Source organism: Musca autumnalis, unplaced genomic scaffold, assembly GCF_047663935.1.
Source record: "Musca autumnalis isolate F117 unplaced genomic scaffold, ASM4766393v1 scaffold_1, whole genome shotgun sequence".
Lineage (NCBI taxonomy): Eukaryota > Metazoa > Arthropoda > Insecta > Diptera > Muscidae > Musca > Musca autumnalis.
Genome location: NW_027411644.1, coordinates 17,588,270 through 17,606,530, shown reverse-complemented (window position 1 = coordinate 17,606,530; position 18,261 = coordinate 17,588,270). Strand labels below are relative to the sequence as shown.

General features: G+C 34.7%; 1 protein-coding gene across 24 annotated transcripts in view; it reads left to right on the top strand.

Moving 5' to 3' along the window:
• LOC141394267 (uncharacterized) overlaps positions 1 to 18,261 on the top strand; it is a 187,728-nt gene that overhangs the window by 43,282 nt on the left and 126,185 nt on the right. For 7 of the 24 annotated variants that reach the window (XM_073968423.1, XM_073968537.1, XM_073968393.1 and 4 more), the window contains exon 3: positions 1,491 to 1,839. The exons of 16 other annotated variants lie outside the window; for them this stretch is intronic. Coding sequence is in view for 2 of the 8 variants with exons in the window: in XM_073968468.1 (XP_073824569.1) it covers positions 1,785 to 1,839 (55 nt within the window). In the remaining 6 variants the exon portion in view is untranslated. The remainder of the gene's footprint in view (positions 1 to 1,490; positions 1,840 to 18,261) is intronic. One more of the 24 variants, XM_073968471.1, reaches the window with a different exon arrangement.

The window sequence follows — 18,261 nt, the reverse complement described above, 5'->3', positions numbered from 1 at the left end:
TTCATCCTCTGCAGGAAGAGAACTGATGAAACGTAGTACTCTTATCTTCGCCTTCTCACTCCTGGGGTGCTCGACAAACTGTCGGATCAGTCAGCGTAACAAACGTAACTGATTTCTTATCTTCCTTCATTCCAGGGTTTGAACTCTTCTGATGATTTAACCACTTGTTCCGCTTATGCTCACCGACCAACCTGTTAACTTCCAGTGTCAGCTCCCCGTCTCTGGGGTCACTGGGGTTGGCTCGGAAGTTTGGTCTCACTTTGGGTATTCGACCAGCAGGTATATGGTGAACTGCTGCAGCGGTGATTATGTCCTGGAACGTCCTTTCTGCTACCCGGACATCACAAGGGTTGGGCAGATCTCTGAAGCGGTGATTATTAATCTCTGAAACTCGGCCAATTAGCTTAATTATGATTGTTAAAAGTGTGGCGTTCAGAGGTGATCAAATCGAGCGGTTTGCTGATGGAGACAATTATGGGGAGATGGTCTGATCCAAGAGAAACAACAGTTTGTCAGATGACGTCATTGGTCAGACCAGGTGACAAGATGGCTATGTCTGTATTGTATAGACTGGTGCAATGGAAAAGCTAATCCCCCCAACTCCACTTCTGGCGCGATCCTTCCTCAGTACTTTGTAACCATCACAACTGATGTTGTTTTTGAGCTTCGTGTCCTGCATCGCCGCGACTATGATATTCTTCAGACGTCATTGGTCAGAGCAGGTGACAAGATGGCTATGTCTGTAGGCCTGTATTGAATAGATTGGGTCGATCCTTCCTCAGTACGTTGTAACCACAACTGCTGTTGTTTTTGAGCTTGGTTTCCTGCACCGCCTCCACTATGATATTCTTCCGACTCATAAAATCCACGAGTATCTCTCCCACAAAACATCAAACTTTTTGCTTAAGTGCAGTTTAGGGAATGTTAGAGGATCCCCGTGAAACTGTTAGTAAAGCTGGTCCATGTGCTTTGAACTTGAGGATCATACGCCGCTAATTTGTTCTCCGCTGTTCATTTAATATGCACCTCTTAAGTATATTAACTGGGATTCCCCAAACCGAGTTATTGCAAAATTTAAATTTAAAAATTATGTAACTGCTAATCACACAAGATCAGCAGACCTTGGAAAAAATAAAAATATCTTTATCCTAAATCAATTTTTTATCCATGAAAACCTAACTCGCAGGGTTATCACTCGGTAGGACCCTACATGTTTCTGGTTTTTAGATTTCTTAAAAAATACATAGAATTGCTAAATCTCATTTCTTATTCCATTTTGAACACAAAAAAAACACTTTTGCACCATAGTCTTTAGCTCATGAACAACAACAAGTCTAAAACCAAAAAGAAAAACAAAAGCAAATCTGAAATACTTCCTTTTTGGTCGGCAGTTGTAGCCGGATTTGTGCCGTTTCATATGTTCCTATTCTGTTGTTAACCTAACATAATCTCCTCTTCATTTCCTCTGTTTATTTTTGTCCTTTTTTCAGCCAGTCGGTCGGTCGGCAGACGTCTTGCATGAATGACAGTGTCGCCATAACGTAGGCCATATGTGTTACATCTGCCCCAAACACAGTCAAGCCTACTGATTCCACACTTAACTTGACTTATATTGGCTGCTTTGACACACAGAGTAGTAACATATTGCGCCATATAAAGGTTACTTCCAACCACTAGAGGTGTTGGTGCCAGGAGGGTGGCATGGATCAGGTGACTTATGGTGTCATCACTTTTGGGTATTCATTGCTGCTGGGTGGCACTGATGCCACCACTCCATCTCCATCATGTTCTCCTTGTCAATCAAGTCAATATGTCATTCGTTGAATGGCTACAAAAAAGGTTTGCTATACGAGAAAATATTTTCTATTCAGAGATTTTCCTTTCAATCATTTTGTGATGGTCCACAATTTTTTTTTGTTGTTTTTGTTTTCCTATGGATTGAAGTTTGTTGTCCTGTCATTTTGTTACTGTTGTGTCCTTTTCATGTTCTGGCAATTATTTGTATGTTTGGCCTAAATAATCATAAGACCACTTTTGTCCATATCACCGTCGTCATCATCATTGTTTGTTGTCACTCATCCTCTTAAGACCAGTTGTTCGTTGGGTTGTGTGTGTGAGTGTGTTAGTCAGTCAGTATGCCTCTGTGCGTATTGTTGTCCTTAGGCTTAGCTATCACTTTCAAGGTTGACAAGTAGCCTCTTGGCCTCTTTTGCTTGTATTCATTTTGATGGGCTTGTTTGCTGGCCCTTTAAACAGTTTTGCAGCTAATTTGCTGGCCAGTGTTCGAGGTGTTTTAAACTTTGTTGGCAATACAGTGGGGATCATTAAAATAGGATAATTTTTATAAAAAATTGAAAAAATTTAAACATTCACTATTTTTCGAAAAATTATCTTAAAAAATTAACGATTTTTGAAAAAATAAATTCTTAAAAAATCCACGATTGTTGGAAAATATTCTTAAAAATTTAGGATTATTGAAAAAAAAAATCTTTAAAAAATCCACGATTGGTGGAAAAAAATATTTAAAAAGTCCACGATTGGTGAACAAAATTCTTTAAAAAATCCACGATTTTTGGAAAAAATTCTTTAAAAAATCCACGATTTTTGGAAAAATTCTTTAAAAATATGTACGATTTTTGGAAAAAATTCTTTAAAAAATCCACGATTTTTGGAAAAATTCTTTAAAAATATGTACGATTTTTGGAAAAAATTCTTTAAAAAATCCACGATTTTTGGAAAAAATTATTTTAAAAAATCCACGATTTTTGGAAAAAAAAAATCTTTAAAAAATTCACGACTGGAAAAAGTCGCTAAAAATTCACGATTGGTGGAAAAAATCTTTAAAGAATCCACGGTTGGTGGAAAAAAATTCTTTAAAAAATCCACGATTGGTGCAAAAAATTCTTCAAAAAATCCACTTTTAGAGGAAAAGTTCTTTAAAAAATCCACGATTAGTGGAAAAGTAGGGAAATATTTTTAATAAGAAAACCAACGATTGGTGGAAACACATTTTTAAAAATCCACGATTAGGGGAAATGTTTAAAAAAAAATCATGATTGGTGAAAAATGTGAAAGATAATTTTTAAAAATCCTCTTTTGGCGAAAAAACGTTTTTTTTTAATTTTGAAACATACTGTCTTGTTCGAAAATATTTTTTAAAAACTCTAGTTAGGGGAAATATTTATAAAGAAAATCTACGATTCCACAGTGGATCCACCCATTGGCCAAAAATAAAAAAATGAATGTCAAAATTTTGGTACAACATCTGGCAAATCTGACAGCTATGACATGGACCTTTTGAAAAATATATTAGTTTTTGTTTCATTCGAACGCCATCTTCTTAAAAATAGCTCCAAAAGTCGGAACATTTGACTAATATTTTTTGTTGTGAGTACGACATATATTTTGAGTGTAAATAAATATATTCAAAATATCGCGAAACTAATACGTATTGCAAAATATTAAAGTGGATTTTGAAGAGGGAGGTAATAGCTTAATTTTCATTAAAAAATAGTGTTTTAGCGTGTTGTGCAATTCTAGTTAGCTGCATATTTTCTTAGTGCATTTTGTAATGCCAATTCGATCATATACTTAAATTTGACATAAGGTTTTAGTTATGATGCCCACCAGTGCCCACCTCGGGAATAATTTTCCAAAGTTGATCGTGGGTTTAAGATTATTCAGTATTAAAATCAGCTGCCATCTAGTGCCAGACTATAAATGGTGGGTCGCTGACTAAAGCTGCCCTAGAATAGGGTTTCTATGGATATATTATCTGACCACGTACTTTAACATAAGTGGCATCAGTGGCAAGATGAAGAAATCTTCTTCCAAATTAGTCTTACGTTTGCGGTACCTGACTTCCAGGAAGAACGCATTTTAGGCGCCAAAAAGAACATTTCAACATTTTTATATTTTTTTAAACATGGACAGCTCTTCAATGGGTATGTAAAATAAGATAGTGTTAACAAATAATAAAAATGTTATGTGTGGTAAATGTATTTTTGAGTTAAGATGTTATGTCTTATTTGGAGTATTTTACTTTGTTATCCATGTGTTCTCTGGAGTATAACATTTGAGATCTAAGTAGATCTAGGTTATTATATATATGTGGTGAAAGGTATTAATGTGTACTATCATTTTGTGAAAAAATTAGCTGCGCCTATCTGCGCCAATCTGCGCCTTTTCATAAAAATCTGATTTCAGATGTCGTAATACTTTAAAATATGGACATTTTTATGTTTTGGTTGGCGAATAATCGGAAACCCATTAATGTTACCAATTGGATTTCGGAAAAATTTAATAGACGTATATAATAATAATATATAATTTCAAAGATATCGCAAACTTTGGCTTTTGTGGCGGAATCTTAGCCGATTTTTACTAAATTTGGAACCTTTTTTTTATTAACTTATAACAAACCACAGACAAAACCATGAAATTTGAACATATGTATATAGGAGAGCTATTTCTATATCTGAACCGATTTCAATATAACTTGACAAACTTATTTGTAGTCCGAATTCCGTAACATTTTCCAAATTTTATTGTAATTTGATGGAATTTGCATGCTTGGTCAATCATTTTCCTGAAATCGGGCGAACATATATATATGGGAGCTATATCCAATTCTGAACCGATTTCAATACGATTTGCCAAAAATGTTTCTAGACCAAAATCCGTCACACATTTCAAATTTCATCAATATTGGACATACATAGCGGGATTGGTGCACCAAATACCTAAAATCGGGCGAAAATATATATGGGAGCAATATCAAAATCTGAACCGATTTCAATATAACTTGGCAAACTTATTTGTAGTCCTAATTCCGTGGTATTTTCCAAATCGCATAAAAATTGGGCAGTATTTGCGTGTTTGGTCCATCAATTGCTTGAAATCGGGCGAACATATATACGGCAGCTATATGTATATATAAACCGATATGAACCAAATTTGGAATATTAGTTTCTAAGCCCATTATAAACATCTGTACAAAATTTGGAAGGTCTAGCTTGCCCCAGTGATTTGTTGCCTCGAAAACCTGTCATTGGCCCCATCGTGTATTGGTGGAAAACATTTTCAAAAATCCACTATTGGTTGAACATATTCATAAAAAACCAACTATTGGTGGAAAAAAATTTTAAAAATCCACTATTAATGGAAAACATTTTTAAAACATCCACTCTTTGTGGAAAATATTTTTTAGAAAAGTTTTGTGAAAAATATTTTTTTAAAAAACAATGTTTTTTGAATTTTTTTTTAATCGAAGTTTTTTGAAAAGTATTTTTTAAAAATCGATTTTTTTGAAAAATATGTTTTAAAAGGCCAAGTTTTTAATTTCCCTCAAATCTATGATTGGGGGAAAAATATTTTTTAGGGAAAATATTTTTAAAAAACGTACGATTGGTGGAAAAATATTGTTAAAAAATCTACGATTGGTGGAAAAATGTTCTTAAAAAATATACGATTATAGGAAAAATATTTTTAAAAAATCCAAGATTGAGGGAAAATATTGTTATATAATCCACTATTGGTAAAAACGTATTTCTTCAAAAATCCACGATTGGTAGGCAAATATTCTTTTAAAATCCACTATTGCTGTAAAAATATTTTTAAAAAATTCACGATTAGGAGAAAAATTCCACTACTGATGGAAAATAATTTTAAAAAAATCTCTTTTGATGAAAATAATTTAAAACAAAAAAATCACTTTTGATGGATTAATTATTAATAAATCTACTTCTGGGAAAGATCTTATTTTAATCCACTTTTGGCGGAAAAATATTTTTTTTTAATTTTTCCACTATTGTTGGCAATTTTTTTAATCATTTCACTATTGGTGGAAGTATATTCTTAAAATCTCCACAATTGGTGAAAAATATTTCTGAAAAATCTTCTGTTGTTAAAAAATATTTTTAACAAACCCACTATTGGTTGGAAATATTCTAAACAAAATCTATATTGGAGAACAATATTTAAAAAAAAAAAATCTACCATTGGTGAAAAATATTTTTAAATATTTTATTGGTAAAACATATTTTTAAGAAATCTACTATTGGTGGAAAACATTTTCAAAAATCCACAATTTAAAACATCCACTCATGGTCGAAAATATTTTTTAACAATAAGTGTTTTGAAAAATATTTTTTAAAAAAACCAAAGTTTATTTCAAAAATATTTTTAAAAATCCACTTTTATTTGGAAAATATTTTTTTTTTAATCTATGTTTATTTGAAAAATCCAGCTTTATTTCAAATATATTTTTTAAAAGATCTATATTTGCTTGAAAAATATTTTTTAAAAAATGTATTTTTTTTTTTGTAAAATAATTTTTACAAAATCCCCGTTGTTTTGAAAATATTTTTTCAAAAACTCCCATTTATTTAAAATTATTTTTAAAAAATCCACGTTTCTTTGAAAATATTTTTAAAAAATCCTGTTTCTTTGAAAATGTTAAATATTTTTTTTTTTTTGGAAAATATTTTTTAAAAATTCGACGTTTATTAGGAAAATATTTCTTATGAAATAAATGGAAAATATTTTTTAAAAATTCGACGTTTATTAGGAAAATATTTCTTATGAAATAAATGGAAAATATTTTTTAAAAAATCCACGTTTTTATTGGGAAAATATTTTTTTAATCCACGTTAATTTTAAATTTTTTTTTAAACCCGCTTTTATTTGGAAAGTATTTTTTTAAAAAATCCATGCTTATTTGGAAAATATTTTTTAAAAAATCCACGTTTATCTGGATTTTTTTAATCCACGTTTTTATTAATAGTTTAAAATATTTAAAAAATTCCAGAGTATTTTTAAAATATTAAAAAAAAATATTTTAAATATTGTAAAAAACAAAAATTGCATTTGAAAGAAGAAAAGCCGCGTGGAATCGAATCTTCGGCTTTCCGTTTCAGTTGCAAAAATAAATGGTCATTATGCTCGATTCCAACGAGAAATGAATAAAAACAAGTAAGAACGAAATGTATTGAAGTAAAATGGAAAAATTGGTTTCAATTAAATTTTAGACGCAAAGAAAATTCAATACCAAATTTTAGGCATTTTGGTGGAATATTGAAGCCACAATATTCAAAATACCAAAAATCGGGAGGTACCTTTCCATGGGGGCTATATGAAGGCGTGGACCTATACCGACAAATTTTGAGTATCCCCAACCAAGTCTAAATACCAAATTTCAGCCATTTCGGAGGAAAATTGGGGCCACAATCTTCAAAATACCGAAAATCGGGAGGTACCGTTTTATGGGGACTATATGAAGGCGTGGGCCTATACGACAAATTTAAAGAGGAAAGTTGTGAACCCACAACGATGTCTAAAACCAAATTTCAGCCATTTCGGAGGAATGTTGAAGACACCAAACTTCAGCCATTTCGGTGCAATATTGAGGCCACAACGTTCAATATACCGTTCTATTGGGGCTATATGAAGGCATGGACCGATACCGACAAAATTCTGGGCGAAAGTTTTATACCCCCAAAGTAGACTAAATACCAAATTTCAGCCATATCGGTGTGATAATGAAGCTAAAACCTTCAAAATACCGAAAATCGGGAGGTACCGTTCTATGTAGGCTATATGAAGGCGTGGACCGATACCGACAAAATTCTGGGAGAAAGTTTTATACCCTAAAAAAAGGCTAAGTGCCAAATTTTAGTCATTTCAGTGTGATAATAAAGCTAATACCTTCAAAATACCGAAAATCGGGTGGTACCGTTCTATGGGGGCTATATCAAAACGTGGACCGATATAGCCCATTTTCAATACCAACCATCCTGCAAGTAATAAAAACTTCTGTACCAAATATTGACTCTCTATCTTTAAAATTGCGAGCTGTATCCTGATTTCAACAGACAGACAGACGGACTTTGTTAAATCGACATAGAATTTTATGCTGATCAATAATATATATACTTTATAGGTTCTCCGACGAATATTTCGATGTGTTACAAACGGCATGACAAATTTAATTATACCCTCCTACTAAAAAGTAGGCAAAATTTTCAAATAAAATTAAAAAAATATTGTTGAAATCTTTTTAAATCCACGTTTATTTGTAAAAAAATCAATTTTTAATAGCAAATATTTTTTAAAAAATATATTCTTCAAAAATGTTTTCGTGGAAAAAGAGACTGATTATTTCCTAATTACATTTCCCCATGTATGGTTTTGATGTTTCTTGTTTTCACTCAAAAAGTCTACTTAAATTGTAAAACTAAAATATTTTCCCTTTCTTTTATATCCTTAATTGCATTTCTAGTTGATTGTTTTGCCATGTTTTTTTTTCTACAAATATTTATCACGAGTATTCGTTTAATTGCAAAGAAAAAGAATTCTAACAAAAGGACATAACATTTCTTAGCAAAGATAGGGAGGGGGGATAAGTTGGGAACCTAGCAGCAGGTCAGAAGTTTATACATTTCTTTTGTTGATTTAGGTGTGTATGAGCAAGTTGGTGCGTTTGGTTTTTTTCTGTCGCCATTGGAAAAATGAACAAGGCACCCAACAACACGTGTCCGTCAACCCCTTCTACCTCTTTCAACATTTTACACAAATTACATTATTACGAACATAGCGTTTACATTGGTCTTACAAAGTACATATATATTTACTGCGTATGTACGTACGTATGTATGTACATATTATTGTGATCATGGTGACTGTGTTAAACGTTTTTTACAAAAAAAAAAAGGTTTTCCTTTGTAAAACCACAACATAAAATCAAGGAAAATGTGAATGGCTTGGGAAGCAGCTTATAATTTTTCCATAACAAAAAACCTCAAAGCTTTGGTCACTTTTAGGGAATATTTATTCAGTCCATTGTTGTTAATTGGAAATCCAAAAAGGGTGCGGCTTAAAAACAAGCAACATATTTTTATTAAAATATTTATGTTTATAAAATTTAAATTTAAAGACATTGTTCTCGGAAATCTCCTTTTTTCCTTTAACATATTTCATATATTCATTCCAAATTCATTTCTCTTCAATGGCCTTCCTCAAATATTGTCCAACACCCCTTTGAAAAAATACCTAAAAAATCCATGATTAGTTGTGAAACTTTTTCAATAAGAACACAACAAAGAACCTTTCCACTTTGCAATTTAATACTTCTCAAAATGACATTTATTTTGGTATCAAGTTTTCAAAGAACAAATTTAAAATAACTTTGTGTATGTGTGTGTGTGTTTATATAGGAGTGTGTTTGTGTTTATACATCTCTCAAACGCTTCTATTTGTTAATGCGTCACCTAACGCTTTTGCTTTTACGTCAATTTCTTAATAAAATTGTATTTAGTTTTAACTACAAAGCTTTTGTGTTTACTTAAATCGCTGTCAACGTCGTCGAAAGTTTGTTGTCCTTGTAGCGTCAACGAAGGATTTCGCATTTAAATGCGACACAGAATTAAGGACTTTTTGGACAAATTTGTTTGCTTTGCTGACATGGCAAAGCATGGCGTGAAATTTAATTAAATGAAATGTCTTTGTTATTCCGCAACGATACTTGTCACAAAGTATTAATTGCAATTTAGTTGCAAAAATAGATTTTTTCACGTTGTCAACAGTTTAGAAATAAGTAATTAAGATATAACAATTTAAAATAAGTACTTTGGTGGTTGAAAAAATAAGATTTGCGGAATAAAGCGAATTACGAATTGACTTCCAAATGCGAAAATCTTTTATCCTGAAATCTGAAATACCATGTTTTGTGTTATGAAAACACGTGTGGTCTTATGATGGTTGAAACTAGAACTGACATTTATTGTTATTAAATTCATGACTTAAGTTATTACCTATCGATAACAATCGATACATTCGATTATAACATCTTTCCCCTGTTTTATAATTCAAGTACATATTAATTAATTATCTATATATATATATATATATATATATATATATATATATATATATATATATATATATATATATATATATATATAAATACAAGGTGGTGTTCAGTCTAAAACTACATCTCGTCAAACAGGATCACGTCAGACATCTAGTTGGTAGTCCAGTAGGTGCCTTGGAAGTCTGCCTGTTCTCTATCATTTTGAACACTGATCTGGATTTCATCGTTTACAACTTCAGGATGATCCGTAACCTCTGAAGGGGGTTCCAATCGCTCTGCGTTTATGCCCGAGGACTCGCTTCCGACGGCAGGTGTGCATTGTTCAGCATAGGTCTGTGGTTTTTCTTCTACTACACCAGACGGCACAAATTGAGGTTTGTTTCTCTTTACTGCGTCTCCTCCAACTCTGCGTATCTGGTTAATATGACGCCTCCAAACTCTGCCATCCTCTAATTTTGCCGAATAATGGAAATCTCCATTCTTCGCCTCTACTATTCCAAATTGCCACTTGTTTCTTCCGATATATTCCCTGACAGCCACAGTGTCCCAAATCTTAAAGTTTTTCGTTACAGATTTCCGCTGAGGATCACGTGGTGCGTTACCGGGTAGGATTAAATCAAGCCTGGACTGAATTTGCCTGTTAAACATCATCATCGCTGGTGATTTCGCAGTGGCCGGGTGAATTGCGCGTAGATATGATAAAAGCACCTTGTCTATATTCTTTTGTAAATTGCCAGGATTGCTGTTCATTGCTTTGAGTTTATTTTTAAGTGTTTGAATAAATCGTTCCGCTTGTCCGTTAGTGGCTGGGTGGTATGGTGCACCCAATTTATGTACAATACTCAGCGGACTTAAATTGAGTGCCATGGTCACTCACCAGGACAATTGGTATACCAAAAGTAGCAATAATGTTTCTAAATACCTTCACCGTGGTCTCAGTTGTGATGTGAGACACTACTCGTACTTCAGGCCACTTGCTGTAAGCATCTACTAACACAAACAGATATTTCCCTAAGTAGAGCCCAGCATATTCAACATGCACTCTTTCAAACACTTTTTTGGGGGGCAACCAACAATGTACCTGTTCCTTGGCATCATTTGGTCTCGAATCCTGACAGGCTCGACAATTTAGCACCATGCTCTCAATATCCCTGTCCATATCCTTCCACCAGCAATAAGCACGAGCTAATGCTTTCATTCTTGCGGTACCAAAGTGTCCAGTGTGTAATTCCCGTAGAATTTTTGTTCTGAGCGGCTGCGGAATGTATACTCGTACACCTCTTAGTAGGCACCCTTGCTGTAGTGTAAATTCGTGTTGTTCGATACCAAATCTATGACAAGGTTCACATTTCCGTCCATACTTCAGGCACTCAACCAACATTTGTACTTCTTTCTCTCGCTTAACTGCTCGTTTTAATTCATTTATTGTAACCGGTAAGTTCTCAATTGCCTCTGTTTCAATCTGATCGACTTCGTAGTTCCCCTCGTGTACGTCAGGGGTAGGCAGTCCTTCGAACTCCAATGCCGTATGTTATATTCAAAAGATTCCAAATAAACTGCGTAATGCTACATCCGTGTTGCCGAAAGTATTGGAAGGCCTTTAATTGGAGCAAAAATTTGAGATATAGCTTTGTTATCTGTAATTAAGGTAAATTTCCGGCCGTATAAATATTGGTAAAACTTTTGGACTCCAAAAATTATAGCGTAGGCTTCCCTATCAATTTGGCTGTACCGTTGTTGCGTTTTAGTTAACGTTTGTGACGCAAATTGTATCGGCCTTTCCACCCCATTTCCGTACTCGTGGCTTAAAACTGCACCTACCCCCCCCCCCAGAACTTGCATCCACAGCCAATGTAATTGGCGTGTTTGGGTCATAGTGTGCCAATATGACATCTGATTGAATCTGCCGCTTCACTTCTTTAAACGCTACTTCATACTTTGAATCAAATTTGAATTGTACGTCTTTGTGCAAGAGTCTATTTAGCGGCTGCACGATGGAGCTAAGATTCTTTATAAATCGACCGTAATAATTTACTAGCCCCAAAAAGGACCGAATTTTCTCTCTGTTCGAAGGTTGCTTCATCCTTTGAATAGCATCGACTTTGCACGGCATTTTATGTATTCCGAACTTGTCAATAATATACCCACAATATTCTATTTTATCCTGCAAAAATTGTGATTTGTCCAGATTGGCCCGCATATTGTGCGCCTTCCACCGTCTTAGAACTTCATCCAGCCTGTCTAGATGAATTTTATGGTTAGTCGCTGTAATTTTGATGTCATCCAGGAACACTCTTACACCAGGAATGTCGGCCAGTAATTGTTCCATGAAACGCTGCCAAATTGATGGGGCACAGGCTACCCCGTACATTAACCTTGTGGGTCTATACAATCCTTTGTGTGTGTTCAATGTCAGGAGGTGTTGATCGTCGGGGTGAACTTCTAACTGCAAATATGCCTGAGCCAGATCGATTTTGGAAAACTTATTCCCTCCAGCCATTGAACTAAACAATTCATCAATAGTCGGTAGATGGTGTTCGTCTACCAGCAACTCTGGATTCAAGGTAACTTTATAGTCCCCACAAAGGCGGACTGCATTATTTTTCTTCCTCACCACAACGACAGGTGTGGCCCACTCCGACGCATCCACCTCCACCAACAAACCATTCTCCACTTGATTCTCCAACTCCTCTTCCACAGCGTGTAGTAGCGGAAATGGAACGCGTCTAGCTTTCAAAAACTTCGGTTTAGTTCCCGTCTTCACATGTAATCGTGCTCTAAAAGATGTAATTTTTCTGGGTGTACTCGAAAATATTTCAGGATACTTTTCCAAAACGCCTCTTAATTTGCCTTCCTGCTCAATTACTTCCTGGATTTGGTTCACTGTTGCCGGCGGTCTTAACTTTTTCTTCAAAATTAATTGCCAGTTAAGCTGTACCGACCGCAACCACTCCCTGCCTAACAGCGGCTTCCTGTCAGAATTTACCAAATATAACTTCACCTTAATCTTCTTTGTTGTCTTCACTTCCACCCACACATAGCCAATACAGTCGATCGGTGTCTTGCAGTAGCTGTACAATTCTAGGTCTGGCTCTTCGACCTTAACCTTTTTCCCAAAATACTTTCCGATACGCTCATTATTGTAACTGGTGCACTTGTATCAATTTCAAACCTGATATGTTTACCGCTTACCACCATCTGTATTTAAATCCTCCTCATAGTCTGCAATCTGCCCTAGCATTTTCCTAGCTTTGAAACAAACTCTCCGTAGATGCCGTTTCCTTTTGCAATAATTGCAGATCGCATCGATGTGTTTACATCTGTTTGCCAAGTGATCCGTGTTGCCACATCTTAAACACTTCATCCTGTCAACTGATGTTTGTTGTGGTATTGTCTTTTTCTTCTTTATTCTCTTTTCGTGTACTTTTTCGACGATTCCCTCTTTCCTCAGTCTATTCTCATGTAATTTTCGACTACTCCATCATTCTCTTTGCTCATTTCTTCAAATCCTCTTTCCGCGCTTTCGTATGCATTGGCTATACTTACTGCTTGTTCAAGTGTGAGGTCTGCTTTTTCCAAAAACCGGCTTTGTATCTTTGTATTTGTCATTCCAAATACAAATTGATTTCGCAATGCCTTGTTCAAATATTCCGCAAATCCACACCCCTCCGCCAAATGTCGCAACGCCACTAGAAATTCTTCTGCATTCTCGCCGATTTTCTGTCTGCGTGAATTAAACCCAAAATTTAACAAAATTTCATTCGGAGCCGGGTTGTAATAATCCTCCAGTTTTTTGATTATGTCACAATACGCCAGTTCTTCTGCTGTCTGAGGTAGAGCCTTATCACTAAGTCTGTCATATGCTACAGTGCCCATATAATGCAGAAGGTATTGTGTTTTCTTCGCTTCTTCCAAGCCAAAAATTTGCAAAGCGGTCTCAAACCTCTTAACCCAACGGCTCCACTTCATTGTTTTCTCATCGAACGGATCCATATGGAATGTATTCGTTGCCATTTTGAAGGAGTTCTCTGCTACGGAAACTTCATCCAACATGTGTTATATAATCGAGTTAAAGTTTCTAACTGCGTCTCGTCGATGGTTGAAACTAGAACTGACATGTATTGTTATTAAATGCATGACTTAAGTTATTACCTATCGATAACAATCGATACATTCGATTATAAAATTTTGATATATCGGCGATGCTTTGAATGTTCAAAAGGCTAAAGATTTATATCCATCATCATGATTCTATCTAATGTCAAAACCTTGTCAACGAAATCTATACATCTGCCAGTACGAAAACTGGGCCTGTTCTATTTAACTTGTGCTCATTCAAGGCCCTGATTAAAAGTTTGAGATCCCTAAAATTTTTGCGGTGATCGCCAACATGAGAGGAATTTCTTAATAATTTTCTTTATGCTGAAACACTTTTTTTATTTTCTTGTGTTTTATTTCTTAATTTGTAGTCTCTCTTATCTTTATATTTTTCCAACATTACAAGTAACCTACATAATTCCTTGATAGTCCTCTTCACTATGCTACTTAAAAATAGTAATAAAACATTTTCTTAGGTTTAGCTTACATTACGGTTGACGAAAAATTCAGCTAAGAAAATGAAGAAGAAGAATCTTAGGTTTAGCTTACAATTGGGCTTTTCATTTAATCAAGAAAATACTCAAGGCTAATTAGTTAAAAATATATAAAAACATAGTCAGACAAAACATTACATTCCACCTCACGCTCAGCCAGGAAATTCTGTAATCGGTTGACGAAAAATTCAGCTAAAAAAGGAAGCATCTACCTCCGGCGTTAAAAAGTCTTCGTCGTTGTTGTTGGTGTTCTGTTAGTTATCAAATATTTACAAAGCAACATTTTTCATAATAAAAACCATCACCTGTTCATTAACAGGTAGCGAGAGAGAGGGAAATTCCCATGTCGACAACATTAATGAGATGTTGGCGGATGGCGGCAGGAGAATGTCTATTAACAGTGGCTCAAAAAAATACAATATTAAATTTGGTTTAATTTTAACTGTGCATGTATGGTAAAAACTTGTATGTATGTAGATAAATTTACATTCCGACTTTACATATGACAGAACATCCACTGATATAAGATATTTTTAGGCAATATATATCGATGGTCTTACAGAGGAGTTTCTCATATATGCCTGTTATATAGAATACATTTAATTTCTAATTATTCGTCAAAAAATATTCCAAAATAAAATTTAGAAAAAAAATTAAAAATATATTTTCTATTAGTAAAGGAACTCCCTTTGAGGGCAAGAGACAAAAGGACCTCATCTCTTTCTGAGCCACTGTTTACATGAATTAAGATGCAAATGTTGGTATTTACAAAAGATTACATCAAATCTACTTACATATGTATGTACGTACGTAGTATATTACATACATAAGGGAACATTATTATCTGAGTCTCAGCAGTGCTGCTTGCCGTTTGCTGGTATTTAATGTGACATATGAACTAAATAATGACACGTAATGAAAGAGTTTCATACTAAAATACATTGAAAAAAAAAAAACAAATAAAATTCAAAGGCCGTGAAATAGAAATTAAGTCATCAGGAGAAGTGAAATTTTACAAAAAAAAAAAAAATCAGTTGATCCAATAAGGCATTGGGGGAACGACTTTCGAACTAACAGGATAATCAACTGCTAATTACTATTCTATTCCTGCTATTACTATTCCTTCAATAGAAGACCTCCAGACTGGTCTTCAGCCTTAAGACTTCAAGAGGTCTTCTTGTTGTTACAAACGTCTTCTGTCTATATACGTTCTCTGTCAATAGAAGACCTTAGGAAGTTTTCTGACTACAAAATCGTTTGTCAATTGAAGACCCCAGGAAGTCTTTTATCTATTCAAGACCCCAAGAAGGATTTGTCAATAGAAAACTTTAGAAAATCTTGTTTCTTTTAAAGGCCTCAAGAGGCCTTTTCCCCAGGAGGACTTCTGTGTAAAGAAAACATCAAGCGGTCTTCTGTCCCTTTATTTGTTAATAAAGATTGCAAATACATATATTTAACAAAGGTTCATGTTGAACATAGGGCGATTACGAATTTTCTCCATCTTCTTCTATCATTAGCGATATTCTTGATTTGGTTCCATTTTTTGTTGTGGGTTCATGCAGAGAAAAAATATGATTGATCCAACAATATTCGAAGAGCAAAATATGTATTGTAAATATGTTGTTAGATTCCGCATGTAGTATTGTGAGTCCAACAATCGTTTTTGTTAATTACAACAATTGTTTTTGTCATATCCAACAATAGTTGTTGTCATATCCAACAATAGTTTTATGTCTGCTGGACAATGTTATTCTCTTTTCTTCGACAATTTTATTCTCTTCTCTCGGTATTCGATGAAATCACAACTTTGGTGAGTTTTGTTTGTATGAGTTCCTCATATTTTTGTTTTTTTTATTTTATCTTTGTCCTTTTTGTGTACATATGTACACCATGAGATTCTTGTTTTTATTTATTATTTCTTCTTTCTCATTCTTCTCTTTGTGTTTTGATATTTGTTGTGGTTTTATGGTATTCCTTATGTTGGGGTATGTGCTTGGAGGATGAGCGCAATGGAGTAGTTATGTTTCTTCATTCAATTGGTTGTATTTTTAGTTGGACCTGGCAAAACCTGGCCATGTGTTGTGTTTGTCAATGCTCATAATATTATTCGTGACATTTATACCAAAGTTATGTGGAAAGTGTATATGAGAATTATATACGATCAAATCAAAAATTTCCGTAACATGTTTTCTGGACTGACAATAGTTTTTGTAAAAATTCTATATTATGATAGTTCCTACCATAGGTATTGTTAATGATTTTTACAATATTAAGGAATTTCGCAAGTTGTTTTTGTTTTGTATTTTTGGAGCAAGATGGTATTTTTTATACCCTCAGCATTATGCTAACGAGGGTATATACACTTTCATACGGGCAAAATGTGACTCATCGAAATAATGGTTTTAGACCCCAACTATGTTTGGACGAAATGTGTTTCAGGCAATTTGGAGTCTATTTAGCAATGTCCGTCTGTCTGGCTGGCTGGTGCGCACGATAACTCTCGAACGGTGAACCGATTTGGTCCAAAATTTGGCTTTCGTAATATTTTGTCCAAACTTAGTTTAAGTTCGAAGATGGGTTATATCGGTCCACTCCTTCTGGTACTTCCCCCACAAAAGTTCGGAAATGTTCGGAAAATTTGTGCGCACTATAACTCTTGATGGGAGTAACCGATTAGGTCCATACTTTGCACATCGTGAAATTTCTACTTCTTATATGAGGTCCTAGTATGGACTCAATCGGTCCACTCCTTCGGGTACCACACGAAATTTCGGAAAAGTTCAGTTTAGGACCTGTTCTCGAATCTCTTTGATTTTTATTGTAGCAACTTGTATTCACTGCCCCGCTTACGATGGTACATGTCTCATTAAGCGCAAGTCCATACTTCCTGAGAAAATAGCCTGAAAGGTTCAAAAACCCGTATGACACCGTGTGTAGTGGTTGGAGCGCAAGACAACTCTCGAACGGATCAATCGATTTGGCCCAAAATTTGGCCTTCGTAAAATTTTGGCCTTCTGTTGAAGCAACATGCATACGCTGCATCCTTTACGTCGGGAAGAGCTTTTTCAGAGGCAAGTCCATACTTCTTGAGAAAATAGCCTGAAAGGTGCAAGAGAGCCCCTATGACACCGTGTGTAGTGGTTGGAGCGCAAGATAACTCTCGAACGGGTAAACCGATTTGGTCCAAAATTTGGTATTCGTCATATTTTGTCCAAACTTAGTTTCAGTTCGAAGATGGGCAATATCGGTATTTCCCCCAATATTTAAAAAATTTCACAAAATGGTATGTACGATATATCTTGAACGCGGCAACCAATTTGGTACAAACTTTTAATCTCCTAATATTTTGTCCACATTTAGTTTAACTTCTAAAATGGTCAATATCGGCCATCTCCTCAGGGTACCTCCCCCACAAAAGTTCAACATTTATGTCTAAGTGCAGTTTAGGGTATGTTCGAAGATCCTTGGGAAATGTATACCGATGCTGTTCGTTGTGGTCCCGTTTACAGCGAGACTATGTTTTCCGTGGACAAGTCCATGCTTCCTGGCATACTGATCCAAAAGTTATACTATGACCAACTAAAGTCTAGTGGGCGCTATATCAATCGAAAAGGTATGATCCCCAAAATAAGATCAACTTCCATAATGGACTATGTCGGTCCATTCCTTTAAGTATCTCCTCCGCAACATTTTGAACTTTAATCCTAATCCACATTTTTATCGGCAAGTTCAAATGTCTAAAAAGAGCCACTGTACGTAGATGAAAGTTTCGATTCATATAGGGTGAGACAAAGCCGACTG